Raw genomic sequence first — 23,837 nt, 5'->3', positions numbered from 1 at the left:
TCAGCTGGTTAAGCATCTGACTCTTGATATCAGCTCAGGTTGTGACCTCACAATTCGTGAGATCGAGCCCTGCATAGGGCTGTGCTGACAGTGCAGAGCCTGCTTGGGATTCTCTCCCTCCCTCTCCCTCTGCCCCTCTCCTGCTCTCTCTCTCTCAAAATAAATAAATAAAAACTTAAAAGAAAAAAGAAGTATTTCTAGGGAAACATTTCCAGGAAACTACCCAAAGAGATCTCTGTCAAGAGAGAAACCAAATTTCCAAGACTCTAATAATTTGCTGTGATTTCTTTTCCATTCTAAACATTCACTTTCGTACCTAATTTTTTATTCACTTTTTCTTGCTTTTTGTTTTTAATCAAGGGCTCCCCAAGTTGTATAAGCTTCAGCCCCCACACAACCAGGCCCATGCCTGCTCACGAGACCTCCAGCAAAGCTGTGCCGTGGAGAACAGGCCAGAGGCAGGGCTGGAAGGAGCGGTGTCCTCGAGGCGAGGAAGGAATCAAATGTGGTTGCTGGGTAAGTGGAGGCAGGGCCTGTGATGGTGTGAGCATCTCCTGTCCGGCATGGCCCTTCCTGTGTTCTCTGGTAACAGTAGCCCCAGCCAGTTCCTGGTGGCTGTGTGGTGTGAGACCCGGAGGGAGTAAGTGACTTGCCCAAGGCTCAGTGCCAACCTCCAACACACCAGCTTCCCCACCCCTCAGAGGGCACCCTCTCTGTTTCCACCTCTGGGACGGGCTGGCAGCATGGCTGGGAGGCTCGATGTGCCATCTCTGAGAGGCAGGCCTAGAGATGCCCTACCCTGGCTCCCCACCCCCCCACAGCCCCCAGACTCCTGTGAAGAGAGCTAGGACTGACTGGGTCCCACTGAGTGGCATGGAAGGCCAGTGGGCAGAGGCAGCACCCGCTCTGAGCCACACAGGCCTCAGACCAGTCACTCCCTCCCCTGCTCCAGGGGACTCCCTCCTGCCTCCCCAATTCAGCAAGAAGCAGCCACCAGCCAGGCTTGGCTCCACACTGGTCTTTATTGATACCTCTCTCCACCCATCTGACCAGGGACCGGGGGACCTCTAAGGGGGCTGCAGAGGGACCCCAACATGAAAGGAAAATCGGAGGCACGGGGCTCCCTGAGAACACAGGAATGGAGGCAGGGTCCAGGGAGAGACTCACAAGCTCACAGAGCCAGCGCTGGCTGGAAAATGGGGCTGGGGGGCCAGCAGCTGTGTGGGCAGACCTGGCCCCGATGCCTGGGGGAAGGTGGGCCCAGGGGGATCCTGCTGGGAACAAAGCCTCCCTTTTCTGGGAGCAGGCCTGCCAGCAGAAGGCAAGAGATTCAGGCTCAGACAAGGCCTCCAGGAGAGAGTCTCCAGCTCCCCCCAACATCTCCCAAAGGCCCCTGCCCCTATAATGGGGCTCAGGGAATACTGCAAGTGTTTAAGAACTCAGCCTTCAGCTGCAGTTCAAATGCCCGGGTCAGGCGGATGGGAAGGGGTGCTATAGTTCTGCTAGGGGGCAGGGATACAGCTTCTGGCAGAGGGAAATGGCTGGAGAGACCCCAAGATCAGGCTGCGGTTAGGGGAGAGGGCTGGCCTCTGGCTCTCCAGGGGCAGGGGGCAGGGCGCTCAACACTCCCTGTGACCTGAGGTTGGGTGAGGTCTGTCGCACGCGTACCCTTCCTAGGGCAGCAACAGAAGGGGACGACTCAACCATCCCAAGGCTGCCCCAAGAGGGGCCTGCAGCCGGCCCACTGACACACTTTGGGCCCATGCTCCCAGCTAGCGCACGCGACGCCTAGAGAATGGATGTGCTTCCTCAACAACACCCAGAAAGTTATCAGAACCTTTGTGATCTGGCCTTCGGGGTCAGGGCGGGTCTGAGGGGTGAGCCAGGTGGCGGGTGACGTGCCCAGTCCCCTCCTTGCTGCTGCCCCACCCACCAGGCGTCTCCGGGATGGCGACCAGAAGACATCCCGGGAAGAGTCCAGTCAGGTGCACAAGAAGGCAGGGCCCAGACCTCGGCCTGGACACACTGCCTAAGACGACATCCCATCCTGAAAAGATCGAAGCTACAGAGAAACTTGATCCAAACAGTCGAGTATTACGATGATGCACTCTGCACGCACACACACACACACACAAACACCCGCCCGTGTGCAAGACACCTACCCCCACCAGCGTTGTCACAATTGCACACACAGATGGACACACACGTGTGTGCACGCACGCAAGCACCCGCCCACCACACTCAGACACTCTCTGTGGCTCGTCTCCCGCCAGGCAGAGCACTAGCGGCTGGTGCCAGGGACTCAGTGTCGGCTGCTGACGTGGAGGGTGTAGAAGGCCCAGGGCTCAGGGACGTAGATGACACCCGGGTACTTCTTCCTGAGTACAGGGTCATTCCACAGCCAGGCGACCCACAGTGCCACAAGCAGGAGGGTGAGCGCAAAGGAGTAGAAGAGGAAGAGGCCGTTGCTGTCCAGGAAGAGGCGCTTCCGCTTCTGGTGCAGGACAAGGGCCAGCATGGCGAAGAAGGTGAAGATGAAGAGGATGAAGATCTGGCCCTCGGTGACCAGGTACCTGAAGGGGCCGGGGGGTGAGGGGAGGCGAGCGGCATGACAGCTCTGTCCTGCCTGGCAGCCCTCCCTGGACCCTCATACCAGGCTGCCCTCCCGCTCAGGGTGGCTCATCTCACAAGAGGCCCAGGGAACCATGCTACCCTGAGCCCAGCCCACGGGCAGCATATTTGTTTTAAATGTTGAGTTCGTTACCAACGTTTAAATAACAGATTAGCTGCAAATGCGGGTTTCTGGTTTCTTTGGTCACATTAGGCCTATATTCCCGCATGACAACAACCAATCAGAGGATAAAGCAGCTGTGCCCTTTGGAGAGTGCACGGTTCTGCAGTTTGCCACAGTCCCCACCACTCACTGTTGCCTCACTTGATGCCTGCTTGATGCATTTCTGTCACCAGCTTGGTTCCTAGAGGCATTTGAGTTTGGGAATGCAGTTGTAATTTACAGGCGTTGTCCTCACTGTCTCCTCGGGGGCTGGGACAGTCTCAGACCTCCCGGGGTTCTCTGCAGCTCCTAAGGCAGTGCCTAGCACACGGCCGGGGCATCTGAGAGGCTGTCGCCTCCGCTCCCCTGCCTCGAGAAAGAACCACAATGCTGACCCATTCGGCTCAAGGAATTACACAGCTCTGCAACTTTGTGGCTGTGTGGCCTTGGAGGGATTTACATGATATCCTGGGGCTTCTGTTTTCTTACCTGGAATGGGGACATAAATGGCCCCGTCTCCCGAGAGGTAAGACACCTGACAAGAGCTGTGCACACCTCTTACTTGAGAAAGCATGCTGCTGCTCCTATGCGGCCGTCTCTGCACTAACACAGCAGTGGGTCAGGACTGGGCAGGAAGTCCTCCCCGAACCGAACCGCTCTCCCTCTTGCTGTGGTTGCCACCCATTTCTTTTTAAGCCTGTCCTTAGGGGGCACCCTCTCGGTGAGGCGGGGACAGACCCTGCAAGTGGCTTGGAGCTGGCCCTAGGGAAAAGCGGCTTTTTTCATTCTGAGGCAAGCTTCCCATCAGAGAAGGGTCCAGTCCTTCCTAAGACACCCATGATCCTCGGGTGGAGCCTATCCTCGGGGCAGAATTGACAGGAGGGGGAAGAGCCTGGCCGAGGCCTGAGTCTACTCTCTGAAATGGGATGAGAGCGCTGGAAGGCACAAAGAAACCAGACAAGCTCCGGAGGCCATGGACTTCCCCCCTTTATCTGTCCTTGTCCCCTTCATAGTGCTTTATAGTTTGTGAAGTCCCTTTCCCTCCTTCTAGATCCTCACCATCCTGTGAGAGGGAGACAGGCAGGTATTGTCCCCATTTCACAGAGGAGGAAACTGAGGCCCACAGAGCTCTATGGGCTTGGTGTTCGAGGTGGAGTCTATTGGGACCGCGGTGGCACTGGAGTTCTGGGAGGTACAGCAGAGGGGCATGAGGCCAGAGAGACCACACTTGGGCCTGGCTTCCTGGTAACAGAGAGGGGACCACAAAGCACAGTCACAGTCCCCACTACACAGGGGAGGAAGCAGGAACCCAAGGAAAGTCACGGAGCAGGACCGTGGTCAAGAGCACATTTTTACTACCTGGCTCACTGAGCGCCCCCACCCCTTCCCCAGGTCCACTCACCAATAGTACAGGCCACTGGGCATCACCAGGAGCAGGGCCACCCCTGGCGCTGAACTCTCGGCTTTGGTGGGAGTGAAACAACCACTGAAGTATATGAAGAGGATGAGGAAGAAAGGGATGTACCTGCAACAGGGAGACGGGTGCCCGTTTTAGAAGAGGACAACTTGGTTCTCTTGGCTGTTGAGTCCAGCCTGTTCTAAACGGGCCCTGGAAACACGAGTGTAGGCCCGGTGTGACAGGAGCCAGCCACCGCACTCAGGAGGGAGGCCACCGGGTCCCAGGCTTGCTGCCCGCCCCCCACCCCCAACTCCCCATCGAACTCCTCCCCTGGCCCGGCTCCTCATGTAAGACAAGGGAGAACTGACGGCTGACTCCGAGGGGGGGATGGGGGGTGGGGGAACCTGACTCTCCCGCAGCCGCGCACATCTGGGAGGTTTCCGCCGCCTTTGGGGTGAAGGGGGCCCTCCCGGGAGTTCGAGGAGCAGGGTACTGGCAGCCCCTCCCCCATCAGGTCCAGCCGGCCTTCCTCGGCTTCGTTCCGACCTCCATTCCCAAAGATCACGTCCTGACACTGTAGGGGTCCCCCTCGGTGCCCCCCCCCCCGCACCCAAGCGTGACGAGGGGGCGAGAGTCGGTCCGCGCCGCGCCCCTCCCCCCTGGCCCCGGCAGGGCCCTGGAGGGACAGCCGCTCGCTGCCCTCTAGTGGCCGCCGCGGGCACTGCCGCACTGGGGCCCCGCGCCAGCGCGGGAAGGGTAGGCCTTTCCAGTGGCTCCGCCTCACATCCAGAGGCTCGTCCAGTGTCCCCGAGGCCCCCGGCAGAGCGGGGGGGGGGGGGGGGGACGGGGAGAGGGGGCTGGGCCCAGGGTCCCTGGGGAGACAGTGGGGCTGTTGCTGCCCTCCTGGCTGAGACAGCCCCATCACTTACCACATGGAGTGGCCCAGGTACTCGTCGTAGTAGTAGAGCAGCTCAAAGGAGTCGATCTGAGGGCGGCAGGGTACGGCAGGTGCTTCAGGAAAGGTGCTGGGGCCCACGCAGCCCACCCTTCCTCAGGCCTCCCCCCAGCAGCGCTCTACTCCAGGGGGCCCAGGTGGGAGCCAGTCAATGTGCCACTTCCTGAAGTGTCACCAGCATCCTAGCTTGGTGGGTCCAGCGCCCTCACCCAGCAGAATGCCTTTAGCAGGCCAGGCACAGTGATGGGTGGGGCGATCTCTTTGGCCTCCAGGACAGACTGTGCCCACAGGGCTTTACGAGTACTGGGGGAGGCGGCCTCACCAGTGTCTCCGGCTTGAGGTTCTTGATGATGGGATTCTCACGGACAGACAGGTGGTGCTGGTAGCCACTGAAGAGCAAGCGGTGGTTCACGGAGTCGCCCACCAGGTGGATGCTGGCACCCATGACGAAGGTGATGATGCTGACGTAGATCATGGAGCGTGGCAGGGTGCGGGGGGACCGCTCAATGAGCTGAAGTCAGACAGAGGCCTGATTCAGCCTCTATCACAATAGGAAACGCCCCTCTAGTCCCTCCCTCACGCCTGGGGCGGGATAGATGCCGCCGGTTGAAGAGTCACTCAGAAATTGACTTTAGCAGGCCAACCAGGCCTCCAGAGTCTCATATGATCCCTGTGGACCCAGCATGACCTGGGAAACAGCACCCCCTTCTCCCAGAGAGGAAACAGACTCAGAGGGGCTAGCTCAGTGCCCAAGGTCACACAGCAACCGTGTGCTAGAGGCAACAGCTAGGCCTTCAACACAGGCATCCAGGCCCCAGACCTGGCCCTCTGCCGGGTCCCAGGTGTGCCCCTGGGTGGCTGGGCTGGTTCAATGGCATGACTCTCTGATTTCTGAGTCACTGGTCCATGGTAAACACAAAGAAAATATCAGGGTTTTTTTTTTTTGGGGGGGGGGGGATACTTTGAAACTAAATTATTTACCTTTTAGACTCCTCTGAATTCTGAGATTATACCCTTCATACTTTTGGAGATTAGAAATGTCTTTCTAGAAACACAATGATGGGCACAGTAGACAGCAATAATTGTTTTAAGACCCCTTATTTGGATGTGCAAAGCTAGCTCTGTGCTCCCAGTGACTTCTCAAAGTCAGGGATCTCCAGGCTAGAGTATAGGTCACCTTCACTGCGGCCGTTCCTGCCACCTGGACCCTACCTGCCTGCTCAACTGTCCTTGACTTCTCCCCAGGCAACCACCTCAGTCATTCCTTCTGCCTCAGTCTCCCCAAATGTATTTGGTTTCCCAAGCATGGCCCTGTCTTCAGGTCCTTTTGCCTGACCACTGCTCCCACATCATCCCCTGACGCACAAGACGGATGCCCAAATCCAACACCCCTCCTGGGGGAGGCCTTCTCCATCCTTCCATCCCAGCCTTCATCCCCCCGACTCAGGCAGGGTAGGCCTGCTTCCTCCTGCTTCCATGACTCCTAGGGCGTGGTACCAGCTTCCTGCTAGGGGAGGAAGAAATGAGGGTGGGAAGGGAGGGCAGGGAACCGAGGACTGTACCTTGAGCAGAAGGAAGGGCGTGATGATGTTGTAGGCCATGTGGAAGTAGTCCCCCACGCTGGGCTTGTTGAGCGGAAACCATTCGAGAGGGAACACCAGCTGGGGAGCAAGGGGAGGGATGGTGTTCACCCAGGCAGAGTCCCATGAGCCCTCAGAGAGTCAACCCTCACCTCCTCCACACACATCTAACTCTTTCTGTGATCTCTGGGGATCCTCTTGGCAGCCCTGGGGGACCCAGACAGAGAAACTGACTCCCAGAGAAGGTAAATGGATTTGTTCCTGGATGCACAAGCAGATGCAAATCCAGGACCTGACTCTGGGCCCCTCTCCCGGTGGGTACTAAATAAATGTCCCTGGGGGCTGGTCTGGGAGTTGGAGGCTACCTTGGGACTTAGTGGTGCCACACACTTTCTGGGTGACCCCAGGCAAGTCCTTCTGCTCTCTGGGCCTTGGTTTCCCCACCTGCAACACGAGAGATGTGACCCAGGTGGTCCACTTGAGCCCTTAGGGGTCTGGCACTCCAGGTGCTATGCTGATGAAAAGATCTCCTGACCACTAGGCCCCATGTTCTGGGCCCTGAGCAGATGGACTGCAGACACTGCTTCCAGATTGGGTCAGAAGTATAATTAGGAAACAAAGGAGAAAATATGTGAGTTCTACCACGAAAAAGAAACTTCAGTTCTTTCTTCCCTCTGTTTCCTGAGACAGGAGGCAGGCCAGGACCAGTTTCTCGGCCTGCCATGCCCTCTGTCCTACTGGCCTTGTCAGGGTCCATGTGAAAATCCCTGGGCGAGGTCAAAACATGTGACGACCCCCCAAACTGTACTTCCAGTGTCTGTTGATTGAGAATACAGGCAATGACCACACATTTCAGTCGAAAATTTAAACGTTTATCTCTTTTAATTCAGAAATGCCATGTTGGTGAAAACTAACCTGCACATATAAAAAACCCCCAGGATACAGGTCTCTCTTTTCCTCTCTTTCTCTCTTATTCAGTGTGTATCTCTAGATCTTAATCTATATCAAGATATAGATGTTGGATATACATACCCTATCTTCCTTATCCACTTATTTCTTTATTCATTTACTGAAGGAGACTTGGGCTGCTTCCATAACTTGGCTATTGGAAATAATGCTGCCATGCACACAGGGGTGCATGTATCTTTTTGAACTGGTGTTTTCGTTTTCTTTCGGTAAATACCCAGTAATGGGATTACTGGGTCATTTGGTATTTCTATTTTTAATTTTCTGAGGGATCTCCATACTGTTTTCCACAGTGGCTGCACCAATTTGTATTCCCACCAACACTGTAGGAGGGTTAGGTTTTCACCACCAACACATTACTCAGCCATAAAAAGAATCTTCCCATTTGCAACATGGATGGACCTAGAGGGTACTATGCTAAGTGAAATAAGTCAGAGAAAGATAAATGCCATGTGCTTTCACTTATATGTGGAATCTAAAAAACCAACCAACCAACAAACAGAAAACGGATCATAAATACAGAGAACAAATGGGTGACTGCCAGAGGGGAGGATGTCGGGGGATGAGCAAAATAGGTGGAGGGGATTAGGAGGCACAAACTTCCAGTTATAAAATGAATAAGTCATGGGGATGAAAAGTACAGCCAAAAGAATATAGTCACTGATATTGTAATAATGTGGTATGGTGACTACACTCAGTGTGGTGAGCACGGCATAACATATAGAATTGTCGAATCACTATGTCATGCACTTGACACTAACATAAACTTGTATGTCAACTGTACTTCAGTTTCTTTTTTTTTAATATTTTATATTTGAGAGAGAGAAGGGGGGAGGCGCAGAGAGAGAGAGGAGACAGAGGACTCGAAGCCGGCTCTGCGCTAAGAGTGAAGAGCCCAATGTGGGGCTTGAACTCACGAACCGCGAGATCATGACCTGACCTGAGCAGAAGTCAGACGCTTAACCAACTGGGTTACTCAAGCACCCCTATACTTCGGTTTCTTAAGAAAAGATATATACCATGGTGAAGGAGCCACTATCAGAAATGATACCTTATACATACTGACATGGAAAGACAGCCATGATATGTTCTAAAGTAAAGCAAGCAAGCTGTAGAATAAGGTGTAAAGGAAAATCCCATTTGGGTTAGAAAGGGGAAAAGAGTGTATATACGTTTGCATGAGCAGAGAAAGGAGTGGGGTTGCTGTGTCTCAAACCTCCAGGGGTGGGACTGGAAAGGGAGACTCCAACACTTATTCATATGCCTGGGTATTAGTTGACTTGTTACGTACTACTTTTATAACTTGTTAAGACTTTGTTTTTTGCGATTACAAATTTGGGACTGCTATGCCTACATTTCAGAAGCTCCAGTGTATATACGAGCTTTTCAAATGTCTACTCTCCTAACAAGCCCACTTAGGTTGCTGGGCAGGCTGGGGAAGTGATTTGCCCTGCAGGAGACCCCCACGGCCTGTTGTGGCTGAGTCCTAATGAGTGAGGGAGCCATGAGCCTACTCCTGGCCTCATTTCCCCCTCCCCCATGGCAGTTCCTTTGGTCCCCAATATATGGGGCTTTCTTTCCAGAAGGGGGATCAGAGCAGCCAGGCCAACCAGCATTCTTATGAATGAGAGAACCAAAGCCCAGTAGACACTGACTTGCCTAAGGTCACCTACAAACCTGATCGCGAACCCCGACTCAGTCTCTTTTCTTTCTCCCACACTTCAAAACAACATGTACGCCCTATGGAGAGTCTGCCCAAAGGAGAAACAGCATCCACCATAAATCCGCTCCAACAGTGCTGCCAGAACAGCTTTTCTTAATCCCCTTCAAGCCTCTGATCCCATGTGTACAAGATGTTAAGACTGTCACTGACTTGCAGTCAGGCAGGATGCCTATCACTTCTATACCTTTATGCTCCTTCAACGTCCCAGGTTGCTCTATAGTATCTATGATTCCTGTTTAAAGGCCAGATAATGTTCTCTGTACTGGATACAAAAAGTTGATTTACCCAGTCCCTATGCTGGACACTGAAGTCACGTTCAAGGTAAGCAACACTACAGGGAACACCATTGGGTATAGAGGCTCTTGTCTTCTTGCTGATTATGTCTTCAGGGCAGATTCTTGGAAGAGGTCTTACTGGGTCAGGAGGGAAGGACACATTAGGGTCCTGGATATACACAAGACAGGAAGGGGGTAGTCTCTGGGGCCAGAGTGCCGGCACACAGATGCTGGCTCTTCTACTTGCTATGTGGGTGGCCCTCTCTACCCTTGAGTCTTCCCATCTATGAAATCAAGATTAATAAGAGGATCAAATTTGAGGTGAGGATCAAATGAGTTTAAACACTTAACAGGTTTAGAACAGAGTAAGCACTCAATGTATGTTAACCACTATTTCTACCTTAATGTTATTATTATTCTTAATTCAATAAAAGTGCATATGCTAGGCACTATTCCTTCTTTCTTTCTTTCTTTCTTTGTGTATTTATTTTTGAGACAGAGAGAGACAGAGCATGAACGGGGGAGGAACAGAGAGAGAGGGGGAGACACAGAATCTGAAGCAGGCTCCAGGCTCTGAGCTGTCAGCACAGAGCCCGACACGGGGCTCGAACTCACGGACCGTGAGATCATGACCTGGGCCAAAGTCGGACGCTTAACCGACTGAGCCACCCAGGCGCCCCAACTAGGCACTATTCTTTAGGTGCCTAGTTATCATCTTGACAAACTGCTTTCCAAAAGGGCTTTGCTATGGGGCGCCTGGCTGACTCAGTTGGAGGAGCGTGTGACTCTTGATCCCCCAGTCGTGGGTTCGAGCCCCATGGTAGGTGTAGATATTACTAAAAAAATAAATAAATAAAAACTCAAAAGGGCTTTGCTGATTTGCATTATCACTAGCATGTGCAAGGTGTCAGTTTCAGCATCGGATGTTGTTATTGTTACCACCCACACGCAAAAATGAACAATTTGATGCAAGGTGGTACATCACTCAATTTTTCACATTCTGTTATCTATCTACCTACCTACCTACCTACCTACCTACCTACCTACTTATGACAAGCCAGGAGTTTCAATACTCTTCCAGTATTGATCTCTGTACAGACCACCCTTGTACACTGATGCATGAACTAGCCTTGGAGGGAAGGGGATGGTTTCACAAGATAGCACTAAAAATTACCCGAGGCTCAGAGCCATGCAAAATCAACCTATACTCTTTACCTCCAGAAAAATAATATACCAAGGCTGTGGGGATGCTCTGTTTTCTTTCCCATACCCTGTTGTATGGCTTGGTGATTTGGTTAAACCTGGGTATGGGATGGTGGGATGGAAGAGGGGCACGGTATCACTGTTTAGGGCCACCAGTTCCCCTATGAGAGTCAGGGGACAATATGACTATTCAGGCCCCAGATCCCCACTTGTTGGCACAGTCATGAGCTAAAGCACATGAAAGCATCCAGGCGTATTCTTGCAGTTTACTGGTAGGGGAAGTGCCTTGTCTAAGGTCACTCAGCTAATTCACGTCACACTGTGTTCTCACTGCTGGTAGGGGCTCTGTCCATAGCTTCGCACTCACCATGGCAATGGGGCGGCCAAAGTCCAGAACCCAGTTCTGCAGGGTGAAGTAGAACCAGAGGTCAAAGTGGAAGGGAGCTGTGCCGGCAGCTTCATCAGCCTTGACGGAGCTGTGCCTGGGAAGGAACCAGACAAGAGGGGTCAGCTCTTCTCTCCTCCCATGGGAATCTTCCCCCTGAGATGAGCCACAGAAAGGTATGGGGATTTGAGGGCAAGAGGATTAATTTCTAGAAAATGAGTTTTGCTGGAAATACTGGCTCTGAGGCCAAGGGGGACATGTCCTGGGAATGGATTCCAGCTGTCCTGGAAGCTTAGCTTCTCTGTGATTCAGTAAGGAAACTGCCAAACAGGTATAATAACCATTGGGCATTCTCTCCTATAGCATGATGGGGACATCTAATGGGGCAAAGATGCAAATGTAGCTGGAAAATGTGAATCATGATGATGGATGACAATAGCGAACCTTTATTGAACACTTACTATATTCCAGGCACATCATGGCTGTTTGCATGCATTATCTCATTCAACACTTTTACTCCTCACAGAAACCCTTTGAGGTTGGAATATTACCCCCATTTTACAAGTGGAAAAACTGAGGTGTAAGATGTTAAGTAACTTGCCCAAAGTTACACAGCCAAATATTGAAGCCTAAATGACTAGGCTCCAGAGCTTGTATTTTTAACCTCTATGCCATCATCATGTTCACAATGATTGGGCCACCAGATGGGCATGTGACCTGAGCTGGACCAATCACAGCCCTTCAGGGAGATCAGCCTCCTAGACCATAGATTCCGATCAACAGTCTCTTTCCCTCCTTCTTGAACCTGGAGGAGGTGAGAATAGGGCTGCTGGTGTACCTCGTCTCACTAATCCACACAAGAGCAGCCAGCGGAAACAAGCTGATGCAAGAGACATGGCAAGAAGTGGAACACCATCTGACAACATATCTTTCGATGCCCGTCCCTCCTGCCAAGTCGTTAGCCATCTGTTTTTCACAGATGAGCTGAAGTTCAAGGGCCAGTGCCTATGCCACTTCCTCCAGGAAGGCTTCCTTAATAAGTCTTTTCCCAAAGCCCCACCAGCTCCAGTACAGGGAGTGCTTCATCACTAACTCCCTGTCTAGCCATGACCTCATGGGTCTGGAGCTTTGTTCTTATGTACACCCTTAAGAAGACGGATGGCTTTTAAGGTTCTCTTCAACTCACCCACCACCCTATCAGCGTCCAAATCCTCCCTGAGACTACTTTGCACACCTCCAGTGACAAACAGCCTGCTACTTCTTACGATGAGTGAAGTGTGAGTTTTATTGCTCTATTTGTGCTGAGAACAGAAGCTGTGTGAATGGTCCATGTTACCCAGCGTTCTTGGCTCAGTTCCTGGTTGATGCTTAGTGATCACTGGTTGATTTTAAACAATCTTGATTACCAGTTACTCATTGTTTTTACTGGCAAACATTAGCTTAGAGGCATTGTGAAGGTTTTTTCCTCTTCTCAGTGCTACTATGGCGTCCATAACTTTCTGAGATCCCTTTCGGGCAATTCTAACAATGGTCCACAGTGGGCTGGTAGAGTAACCCAGAGGCAGAGGGCCAAGCTCTGGGAGATCTCATCATCCTCTGGTGGCAGGTAAGAGGTGGGGTGGGCCTTTCTTGGGTCAACTAAGCCTTCCCCTCTCTTCTACTGAGTGCCCCACCACTTATTGAGTGCTGAGTGTGTGCTGTGTTAGCAGCTTCACCTACACCATCTCACTGAATCCTCACAGCAATACCAGGAGGTTGTTCCCCTCGTGTGTTACAGATGAGGATACTGAGGCTTACAGGGCTTAAGGGCTTAGCCAAGATCACCTGTGTGGTATGGCGCTACAGCAACTATTCCTTTTGTCGGCCTATTTCCCACTCCAAGCTGCTTCTAGTAAGAGATGAGGTTTCCTTAGTCACAGGGAGGGCCAGTGACCTAAGCCAGCCCGGTGGGATGTTTCTAATTAGAGCTGGTGGAAAGAGTCCCTCCCTTTCTGGCACTGGGATGCTAAGGATGCAAATCCAGGGCTATGTGTGGCTAAGGGGCGAGCCTTAAAGAACAGCCAGGTGAGAATGAAGCAACCCTGCAGAGAGGACCAGGGGAAAAAGAAGAGGAAAAGCCCTGAGAGTTCTAGGTAACCCCAAGCTAAAGGTTTGGCCACATGAGCCAATACATTCCTTTTTGCTAAGGGTGCTGCCATTCACCCTGGCTTTATGTCACTTGTAACCCATGAGTCCTGAACAGCATAAATTCAAATCTGTGTCTATATGAATTCAAGATCTGTGCTCTAAATAGTTTGCTATCCTGTTTCTATTATAATAAACTATGTGACATATGAGGAGGTCAAGACAGAGAAGGCTCAGTAAGGCCTGGAGCAGTATGCAAAGCTGGCATGAAGGAAGAGAGCCAGGAAGCATGGACGGGTGGATTTAAGTAGGCAGAAAAGCAATAGGAGGGCGAGATCAAAGGCCTGGAGGTGGAAGTGAGAAAGGCACTGCATGGAGTTGAATGCCTGGCTTATTCGTGAAGAGGAAGAGAAGGGAGGGACTGGAGGGGCTTTAGACTGAGCAGATACTCAGAAACTGTGAGGATTCATCTGAGATGGGTCTGAGATGAGAGACTGGCTTAGAGGTCCCCACCTGCCCTTCCCCTTAGTGACTATCAGTCAAGGCCTGAAAAAGCAGATGGTGGGAAACTCCAGGTTTGAAGAACTTGCTGGAAGAAAGAGGATAACAGCCCTCAGTGTTTTATTCTGGAAACTTCCAAACTGGGCAAAGAGTAAGATGTTTGGTACAGAGAAGAAAGGTATTTTGAAAGCCTGGGGAAGCACTTGGGTATGGGTCTCTGTAAGCTGTGGATACCTAACAGATACTAGGGGCTCAGTAATTATTTCCTCCTCTACCTAAGGGGGCACCTCAGTTAATGGGAATCCCTGTCATTAGTCCAGCTGGCTTAGTGGGGCAGGAAAAAAAAGAGCAGACATAGGGCACTCAACTTGGGAATCAAGATTGGTCAGCATCTGATGGTTTTTTCTGTCGGGACTCTGACCACAGGAGGAAGATCATGGAGAATGAAGGCCATCCTCTTCCCCAGTCCTTGTCCTGGGGATGAGCAACCTCAGGCCTGTCCCAAGTTCCTGACTCCACAGACTTCACAAACTGAGCCCCTGGCCTGTGCCAGCTCTACATCTCAGTCATCAGAAGCTGCTGCTGAGAACACTAGTAAAAGCACAATGGCAGGTAACCCAAGACGAGGATGGCCTTTTCTCTCCTCCACAGCTTTATAAGTCTACCATATGGGGGAACTGATACCATGACAGTTGGGAAACACATCATATACAGTTGAAATATTAAAAGCAGTCAGCATCTGTAGGACTCCCTGGCAGAAAAGGAAGGACTCAGCCAGGGACCCATAAATGGGAACTATAGAGGGACTGATTTACCATAAAGAATGGTAAAGTACCTGACATGATGGAAAGTTCAAGTGAAAAATGAGAAAATGAAGGCAAGTATAAGAGGGGAAAAAAGAAAGGCAATTAGAAACCCCAGGAAAAACAAAAGCAATATAAGAAAGCATATGGTACTGTTAAATATTCCTTGGCTTTGTAGGGAATAATGTTCACATGGCTTAACTAATAAAAATATTGTATACTGATTTTTTCAGAATTTAGAGTCCATCCACACACAAAACATGAACACAATTATGGCTGAAAAACAGCAGGTAAATACCATTAACCTCGAGAACAAGAAAGTAAATCTATAGAGGAAAGGAGCTGGGGAAAGGGTAAGAAAAGCTAAACATTAGAGTAGAGGACTAATATTCACCTTTGAAAAAGGAAGCAAGAGATACTGCCTACAGTTGCCCAAAAAAGAAATAATGGTGTATGCATGTTCCCTGAGGCTAACAAGGGTAACAAAGAGAAAAACTAAAAATAGTTTAAAAACTAAGAATAGATAAAAAGAACCATCTTGTGAATATGGGGGAGGTGTAAGTGAGCCAAATCATAACAGGAAATCGGGAAACATTATCTTAGAAGCTACAATTGATAAACCAAGAAATGGCAGTTGAACATAGCTTTTAAGAATATAGACTTTAGACTGGGTGGCTCAGTCGGTTAAGCATCCAACTTCGGCTCAGATAATGATCTCACAGTTCATGAGTTGGAGCCCTGCATCGCTCTCTGTGCTGACAATGCAAAGCCTGGAGCCTGCTTTGGAATTCAGTGCTTGTCTTCTCTCTCTGCACCCCACCCCCGCCCACTTACACACACACTCTCTCTCTCTCTCTCAAAAATAAATAAAACATTAAACAAAAAAAGAATATAGACTTTAGAGAACACCTAGGTTCATATCCCAGCTTTGCCATTAAACAGATTTTGAGCAAGTTACTTAATCTGTCTTGGGCCTCAATGTTCTCACCTGTAAAAAATAGTAGATCCTATCTTGAGAGTTGTGGTGGAATTATTACGTGCAAAACTTTAGCGCAGGACCTGGTCTGTGGAAAGTGTTACATGGTATTTGTTAATATCATTTAAAAATATGAATTTAATTCTAGTACAAAGAGCTAAAAGAAGGTTGTCTCTGGTGCAAGGGAAAGGTGGAACACAGAACCATTGATTTTTTACTCTAAGTCCTCCAGTGCTATTTAATGATAGGCATTATTATGTTGATTGCAATACAAAAATTGTCAACAGAACAGGTGGAAGCTGGAATGGGCTACCTTGAAAGGTAGTGAGCACCGTGTCATTAGAGGTATGCGAGCAAAGCATGGATGCAGCAGAGGAAAGCCAAGCATCTTAGGAATTGGACAGGATGATGGTACCTAGTGTCTTAAACAATGATACTGAAAATGGTCCTAGAGGTACCCAAAGATGGTGGCAGAGATACCCTGGAAGTGAGTCAGCCCTCATGCCATCCTCAGGGAACACCCTGCTGGTAGTGAGCTCATCAGGAATGAAGAGGAACATTACCCCTCAGCAGCCAAAGTGGAATAGTAGGAGCAGAAGCCTTAGGTGTAGACCCTGGGTCTTGCCACTGAGAAAGATACTGCATATGGAAGCCCCGCACATAAGATAAAGTGGTGATCATATCTGATACCCACCCATTGTTCTGATTGGACTTCCACAGTTCAGGGCAGTCAAAGACCCCCAACGTGGAAGGAGATCCAGAACAGAGATGGCCCTCAGTAGCAGGAGAAAGGGCTGCCCTCAGCCAAGTCCCTCAGATTTCTTCCCTCATCCCTAATCATACCACAAACCTCCTAAAATTGACTCTGAGCATACTAGTGCTCAAAAACCTTCCATGGCTCCCCTGTGCTTACAGAATAAAGGCTGCATTCTTAACCTGCCATTTAGGGCAGGAACTAGGGTGAGGCAAGTGAGGCACACAGGGCCCAACATTTAAGTAGGCACAGAGTTGCCACAGAGTGAACATGGCCTTAAATTTCCTTAAATTGGGAAGTCTAGGCTTTCACCCCAGCCCAGCTGCCAGGAAAGGCCCTTCCCAATCAGTCCACATCTCTTGCCACTCTACACCAGAAAGCTCCAGCACGCCTGCCCACCTGACTTTCCTCAAGCTTTCCCCCTGGCTGGAAGAACTTTTCGTCCCTGAGTCACCTACTGAGTACTCTTGAGACCCGGCTCAAGTGCCACTTCCTCCACGCTGCTCTCCGCGATGACCTCTCAGCCCCTTCCGCACTGCGAGCCCCTCCCGGCTTCACCCTACCCACCCCTCCGGTGCCTGCCACAGCACTGGGCACAGCAGAGGCGCTTAATAAAGACCTGCTCACCGCAAGGAATGTTTCTGGCCTATACGACAGGGTGAACGCAGAATGGAGGGAAAGACTAAATGGTGGTTTCCGTGCCTCTTCCTCGGCCACTCCTGGTCTCAACTACATAAACCAAGAACTTCCCTTTGGAGAGAGAAGGGAACAACACAAGAGTGAGAAAAGCCCTCCCTCATGGAGGAAAGCTTCCACACTTCCCTGTCCCTGGCATTTCCATTCTCACAGTCTTGGGATAAGGAGTGAGCTTCCCGATTAATACCAGAATCCAAGTCCTATTCAGCTTGTAGGGACCCCGAGAACTTGGAAATGGAGACCGGGGCGGGCAGCTGAGCTGGGGGCAAGGTGAGCGGAGGTGTCTTGTGGCCCGCCGCCCCCCACCTCGAGTCTCTCGGACCCCTGGAGAGGTCTCCCCAGAGCAGCGACTGTCCTCCAGCCGGCCCGGGCCCGGGGCACCCCCAGGAAGAGAAAGGGAAGTGGAGACGGGGCCCAGGCGCCAGGGCGCAGCGAGGGCAGCCCCCGGGCCGCCCCGGGCTCCTCCAGCGGGGACCCCGCCCCCGGGTCCCGGCTCCCCGCGCCAGCACGCGCCCACCTGGCCTGCAGGAAGGACGCGCCCGGCTGCGCGCCCGCGCCGCCCGCCGCTCCCGGATGCTGCCGCCTCCGCGCCGCTGCCTCCATGGCTGCCCCGCCGGCGGCGGGCGCTGCGGCCCCGCTTTCCAAGTTGGGGAAGCGTTCCCCTGCCCCGGCGCTGGCGACGGCGGACACCCGGCGCGGGGCGGGGCGTGGCGGGCCGGCGGGAGAGCGCTCAGCCCTGGGGGCGCGAGCGGGAGGGGCGGGACCCGGGGCGGGGCCGACGCAGGCGGGGAGGAGGGGAGGGACGCGAGGCGGACGGAGCCAGGGAGGCGGGGCGCGCCCGGACTGGGGTAGGAGGTACGCGACAGAGGTGGCGTCCCCTGAGGAGAGCGGGGTGCAGTGCGGGCCTGCGCGCGCAGCGCGTGTGGCCCTGTGGGGGCTGGGCTTTGCTGGGGACGCCGGCGAGGTCTGGGCGGGAAGCTTTGCCTAGGCAGGCCGAGGCCCGGATACTGGTCTGAGTCGGGTAGGAACCCGGAGAAAGACTCACCAGATCCAGATGCCCCCGGGGGAGGAGGCCAGGCGGGATTTCCCTTGTCCTTGGGGACAGGGACGGCGGGGGACGGAGGGATGTCCTCCCCAACTGCGCTGCGCGCCCATCTTTCAAATGGAAGATGTCGCTTTATAAAATGTCACTTCTGTGGCCCGTGACGCTAAGAATTAAATAATGGGCGGAATAAGAGGGTAATACGGAGAGGAGTAGCTAATTGTTTCCAACTTGGGGTGGGGTCGGATGAGTTGGTGCAGATTCCAATTCTGGATTTGTCACTCTCTTAGACTTTGTGGCTTTGGAAAAGTCGCTTGCCCTCTCTCTCTCCCACTCAAACGTCTATTAACTCTCCGCTGTGAGCAGGGCGCTGTGGGGCCAGAACGCACAAACCTTGCTCTAGTAAGGCTTACATTTGGTGGCTGAAGGGGGCGTTGGTAAATGGTGTGGTGGGGAAGGTACTCAGTGTTGTGGCCCCAGAGACTTGGAAGGGTGGGGTCAGACCAGGCATCTGGCGACTTTGGACTTCCGAGCTGACGGTGAAGTCTGAGCAGGGATGGAGGGAACACAGTGAGTGCGGAAGTGTCTGAGGGAGGGATCCACCAGCCAGGAGGCTCAGCATCCAGAGAGAAGCTGGTGTTTGGAGAACAGAAGGAGGTTCAGTGAGAGCAGCAGAGCAAGAGGAGCTGGCCTGGGGAAGGGCGCAGATGAAGAGGGCCTTCGTCCTGGGAAGGACAGCCTAGGAAGTGGCCCATTATATTTGCATTGCAGTGTTAGGCGGATGAGAGGAGGCAGGGCTGGAGACCGCCACGGGGAGTATGTGGTGTGCCCGTGTTCTAGTGAGGGGCCTGCTCTGGTAGGAGCCACCGTGGCAAGGAGAGATTTGACAACCTCAGTTGCATGGAGGGTACCATGCGTGTGACTTGGATGTCAGGGGTGAAGAAAGAAGAGTCCAGGCTCTGGCCAGGTTCTGCAGCTGGGTGGATGGTGGAGATGCCCTCTGGGAAGTGGGTCGGAGCAGGTTTAGGGTAAGTGAGACTTCTTCCTTGGACGCATGCCTGAGGTGGGTCGGGAAGGCTGTTGGTCCTGTGGATCTGGAGCTCAGGCCAGATCTGGGAGCATGGCAGACTGACTTGCGAGTCCGAGGAATACAGATGACAGTCAGAACCCAAGAGGCCGCCTGGGGAGACGGGGTCCCTGTGAGAAGAAAGAACAAAGGGCAGATCCCAAGAACAGTCTGCGCGCAGATGGCCTGGGTTTCAATCCCGGTACTGTTCCTAACTTGCCGTGACACTTGGGTGAATTCTTGAACCGCTCCCAGCCTCAGTTTACTCATCTGCAACAAGGAGAATCCTGTTGCATCTACTGCATCGCGGGGTGTGATCATTAAGTGGAGTAGTGCACGTGGAGCACTTGGCCTAGAACCTGGTGGGTTGCTTCTTTACTGCAGTCTGCCCCTGGACCTGATGTGTCCTGTGTGACCTGAGGGGTCCCAGCTGTGCCTGTTTCAGTTCCATTTTCCTTCCTGTCTTTTCTGCTGGGAGACTTACCGAGTTTTTATTCCTTCTCATTTTGATCAGAGCCCATGTCCTATCCTGGCTGTGACTGGTGCCTGCCCCAGGGTCACTTTCCATCAGCCCCATCCTGGGCGCCAGCAGCCCACAGGCCACACCCTGGCGCCCACCGCAGCCCCACTAAAGGGCAGGTTGACTTTATAGCTTTTCTTCTCTCATTTGCTCCTCACCAGGTCATGAGCAGAGTTGGCAGTGTCCCTGTTTCGCAGCAGAGAAAGCCAGTGTCCTGAGCCGAAGTAGCATCCCCAGGGTCAGCCAATGACAATGCTCAGACTGGATCCCAGATTTAATTTTGGTGAGTCTGATCTTCCTCCTACAGATTGATCTATGTATGTGCCAGCTCTGACCCCAATCTCTTATTCCCTGCTGGCTTTGCAAGCCTGGCTTCAAAGGAAGGGGTATGAAGTGCCTGTGATGTAATATCAGTTTAATAACACCCAGGGTTGGGCTTCCAGCCATTAGAGGATGAGGCTGTGTGGAGGAAGCTTCTCTGGCCCATTTAATCCTCCAATCCCTTAAATACCCACAAATCTATCTCCCGTCTGGAGCCGGCAGCTGCCCCCTGAGTGGAAGGGATCCCAGGCTGACGGGGGGCCAGGCCTTTCTGAATGAACATGATGAAACCCGCCCCCCCCCGCCGCCCCAGCCTAGAGGGATTATCAGTCCCTCTCTTTCCTGTCCCATCAGGATTCTTTTTTTTTTTTAATTTTTTTTAATTTTTTTTATTTTATTTATTTTTTTTTCAACGTTTATTTATTTTTGGGACAGAGAGAGACAGAGCATGAACGGGGGAGGGGCAGAGAGAGAGGGAGACACAGAATCAGAAACAGGCTCCAGGCTCTGAGCCATCAGCCCAGAGCCTGACGCGGGGCTCGAACTCACGGACCGCGAGATCGTGACCTGGCTGAAGTCGGACGCTTAACCGACTGCGCCACCCAGGCGCCCCATTTTTTTTATTTATTTTTATTTTTTTTATTATTATTTTTTTTTTCTGTCCCATCAGGATTCTAAGAACATCATCTTCATGTGCTCTCAAATTGCATGGACATTTGGGGGCCGAGGGGCAGAGCAAAGTTGGCATCAACCCTTGGGCACTGAGTGGCACACGTTTCCAAGGATCTTGCTTGCAACTCTCTGGGGACATGGTTCCTTCACCCAAGAAGGGTAGATGGTCTCAGCCCTTTGAGCTGCCATTCCACTGAAACATGTCCCAATGAACTTTTTAGCTGGGAAGGTCCTTTGGGATTGTCCAGCCCAGTGGCTTCAACTTTTATGTAGCAGATGTTCTCACTCTTTTTCAATTACTGCCATATCGGTTACTTTCTGGTGCGTCACCTAAGGTCCCCTCAGCCACACCTGTCTTCCAGGTGCTTGCCACCTGTTTCATTCCAGCACAAGCCAACTGCACCCACACCCCCTCCGAACTTCTGCTTTCAGAAGTTCAGGGGTGTCGGACACTCCACGGAGTGAAACTTTGACCGACAAGAAACAGGGTTTGGCAGAGAAATCTTTGCTTCCTCTTTCTGGATGAACTGTCCTAAGCTTCACAGAGCCTCTTTAGAGAAGGTCCCACCGGATCTAGCATAGTTGACGCTCATGGCGGCCAGCTCGGCAAAGATCTCTGTCCTCGTCTGTCTCGCCCCCTTTTCCTCACTGCAGCTTCCCTGGCTGCATCCCTCTCCCAGTGGCGGCACACACACATATCCTGCCTCGAGCTCTGCTTCTAGGGAACCTGGGCTAAGGCAGCATCTGGCAAGCGGGCCCGGGGTAGAAAGCGGATACAAGTGGAGCCACTCTGAGTGAAGAGAAACAGGGCCCCGGGTGCCATCCCTTTGCCCCCGATACAGTTTCCAAGGTGATGACCCAGGCACCACACAGGGCTCTCTGGCGAGCCTTTGATCTCATCTATTTCTGTCACTCAGCAGCTAAGGCAACTGAAGTCTAAAGTCACACAGCAAGTTAGAAGCAAAGGCAGACCCGCGTCCTGTCTCCACACTCTAAGCCAGCACTCTTTCTTTTAAGTCTATTTAAGAATTTCTGAGGGGTGCCTGGGTGGCTCAGTTGGTTAGTCGTCCGACTCGTGGTTTCCGCTCAGGTCATGATCTCCTGGTTCGTGGGTTCGAGCCCCACGTGAGGCTCTGTTCTGGCTGCAGGGAACCTGCTTGGGATTCTCTCTCTCTCTCTGTCTCTCTCTCTCTCTCTCAATACATACATACATACATACGTAAATAATTAATTAAATATTTAAAAAATGGTTTAAGAACTGTTAGCCCTGAACTTTGTGTTGTCAGACTTTGAAATTTAATCACCTACATGAATGTTACAGAGACCCAGAGCTACTAGTCTTTAGAAAATCTTGGCTTTCTTTTTCTTTTCTTTTTTTTAAGTTAAAAAAAGTTGTTTTAAAGTAATCTCCCTGCCCAATGTGGGGCTCAAATTCATGACCCCGAGATCAAGAATCACATTCTCCACCAACTAAGCCAGTCAGGTACCCTGAATATTTTGACTTTTCAATGTATCTTCATAGGCCTGATCCTTTAAAACTAGGCGAGGGGATCCTGGGTAGCTCAGGCAGTTAAGCATCTGACTCAGGTCATGATCTCATGGCTTGTGAGTTCAAGCCCCGCATTGTGCCCCACATCGTGCTCTGTGCTGACGGCTTAGAGCCTAGAGACTGTTTCAGATTCTGTCTCCCTCTCTCTCTCTCTCTCTCTCTCTGCCCCTCCCCCACTCGTGATGTCTCTTTCTCTCTCAAAAATAAAAAACATTAAAAAAAAAAAAAGTAGGCAAGCCATTCACCAAGTGGACCACGTGCTGCCGAAAGTGAGGGCTTTGAAGAGAGAAGACTTAGGTAGGATCTGGCCCCTTCTGGGTGGATTCAGGGCTGTGTGATCCTGGAACAGCCACCCAAGCTCTCTGAGTCTCGGTTTCTTCACCTACAGAATGGGGGTGATCACCACAGCTGCTTTCCAAGGTCTGTGGGAGGCCAAATGAAGGTGGTAGAAGGTGGACAACTTGTGATAATCACGCTGGTGGCAAGAAATATGTTTCTTGGGTGGGAAGCTCTGGGAAGGCGGTGCTTATATCCAGAGGAAGCTAAGACCAGAAGCTCAGTCATCCGAAGGACTTCTGGGTCCCCTTGAGCCCCACCAGGGGGGTTCGGTAGCCTGTTCCACATCATAGGAAGGACCTGAATTCCTTTCTGGGCTTTGAACCTGTGGGATTCTCTGTCTCCCCTCTCTCTCTGCCCCTCCCCAGCTCTCTCTCTCTGTCTGTCTCTCTCAAAAATAAATAAATAAACATTAAAAAAATAAAAAATATATTTGAGAGAGAGCATGAGGAAGGGGCAGAGAGAGAGAGAGAGAGAGAATCTGAAGCCAATTCCGTGCTGTCAGCACAAAGCCCAACACAGGGCTCAAACCCACGAACAGTCAGATCATGACTGAGCGAAAGTCAGACGCTCAACTGACTGAGCCACCCAGGTGCCCCCACCTAATTTTTTTTTTAAATCAGCTTTATTGAGGTACAATTTACACACAATGAAATTCTTTCATTTTAAGCACAATTCAATGCGATTTGTAAGTGTATGTTTTCATGTAACCACCACCACGGTCATGATACAGAATAATCACATCATCTCAGAAAATTCCCTTGTGCCCCTTTGTAGTCACTCCCTCCTGCCACCCCCAACCCCTGAAAACCACTGACCTTCTTTATGTCATGATAGTTTTGTCTTTTCTTTTCTTATGCTTATTTGTTTATTTTTAGAAAGAGAGAGAGCAAGTGGGGGAGGGATACTGAGAAAGGGAGACAGAATCTCAAGCAGGCTGTGTGCTGTTAGTGCAGAGCCTAACGTGGGGCTCGAACCCATGAGCTGTGAGATCGTGACATGAGCTGAAACCAAGGGTCAGTCGCTTAACCAACTGAGCCACCCAGGTGCCCATATAATTTTGTCTTTTCTTAAATTCCATATAAATATAAATCATCTAGCTTTAGTATGATGCTTTTGAGGTTCATTCATATCATATATATCAAAAGTTCCGTTGTTTTTATTATGGAACAGAATTCTATTGTCTGGATGTACCACAGTTTTTTTAATCCGTGTTCC

General features: G+C 51.6%; 1 protein-coding gene across 1 annotated transcript; it reads right to left on the bottom strand.

The window, feature by feature from the left end:
• Positions 1 to 1,003: 1,003 nt before the first annotated feature.
• On the bottom strand, positions 1,004 to 17,820 carry CLN6 (CLN6 transmembrane ER protein). The gene is made up of 7 exons (XM_047074878.1): positions 17,631 to 17,820; positions 11,242 to 11,356; positions 6,690 to 6,788; positions 5,450 to 5,638; positions 5,102 to 5,157; positions 4,176 to 4,298; positions 1,004 to 2,573 (listed from the first exon to the last, which is right to left on the bottom strand). Exons 1-7 carry the CDS (start codon positions 17,714 to 17,716, stop codon positions 2,303 to 2,305), a joined length of 939 nt encoding a protein of 312 aa, XP_046930834.1. The 5' UTR covers positions 17,717 to 17,820; the 3' UTR covers positions 1,004 to 2,302.
• Positions 17,821 to 23,837: the final 6,017 nt, after the last annotated feature.

This window comes from Lynx rufus, unplaced genomic scaffold, assembly GCF_022079265.1.
Source record: "Lynx rufus isolate CCGP_SWC_20201006 ecotype Redwood Valley unplaced genomic scaffold, mLynRuf1.p SCAF_13, whole genome shotgun sequence".
Classification (NCBI taxonomy): Eukaryota; Metazoa; Chordata; class Mammalia; order Carnivora; family Felidae; genus Lynx; species Lynx rufus.
Note: the sequence above shows the minus strand (reverse complement) of the source record. Positions and strands in the feature narration are given on the sequence as shown.

Bases quoted from the DNA above. Each gene is read 5' to 3' on its own strand.
- CLN6 (XM_047074878.1), bottom strand. From the start codon at position 17,716: ATGGAGGCAGCGGCGCGGAGGCGGCAGCATCCGGGAGCGGCGGGCGGC. The intron at 11,357-17,630 runs GTGGGCGCGTGC...GTTCCTTCCCAG, and splicing joins GCGTCCTTCCTGCAGGCCAG to GCACAGCTCCGTCAAGGCTG. The intron at 4,299-5,101 runs GTAAGTGATGGG...TCCCTGTTGCAG, and splicing joins TACCTGGGCCACTCCATGTG to GTACATCCCTTTCTTCCTCA.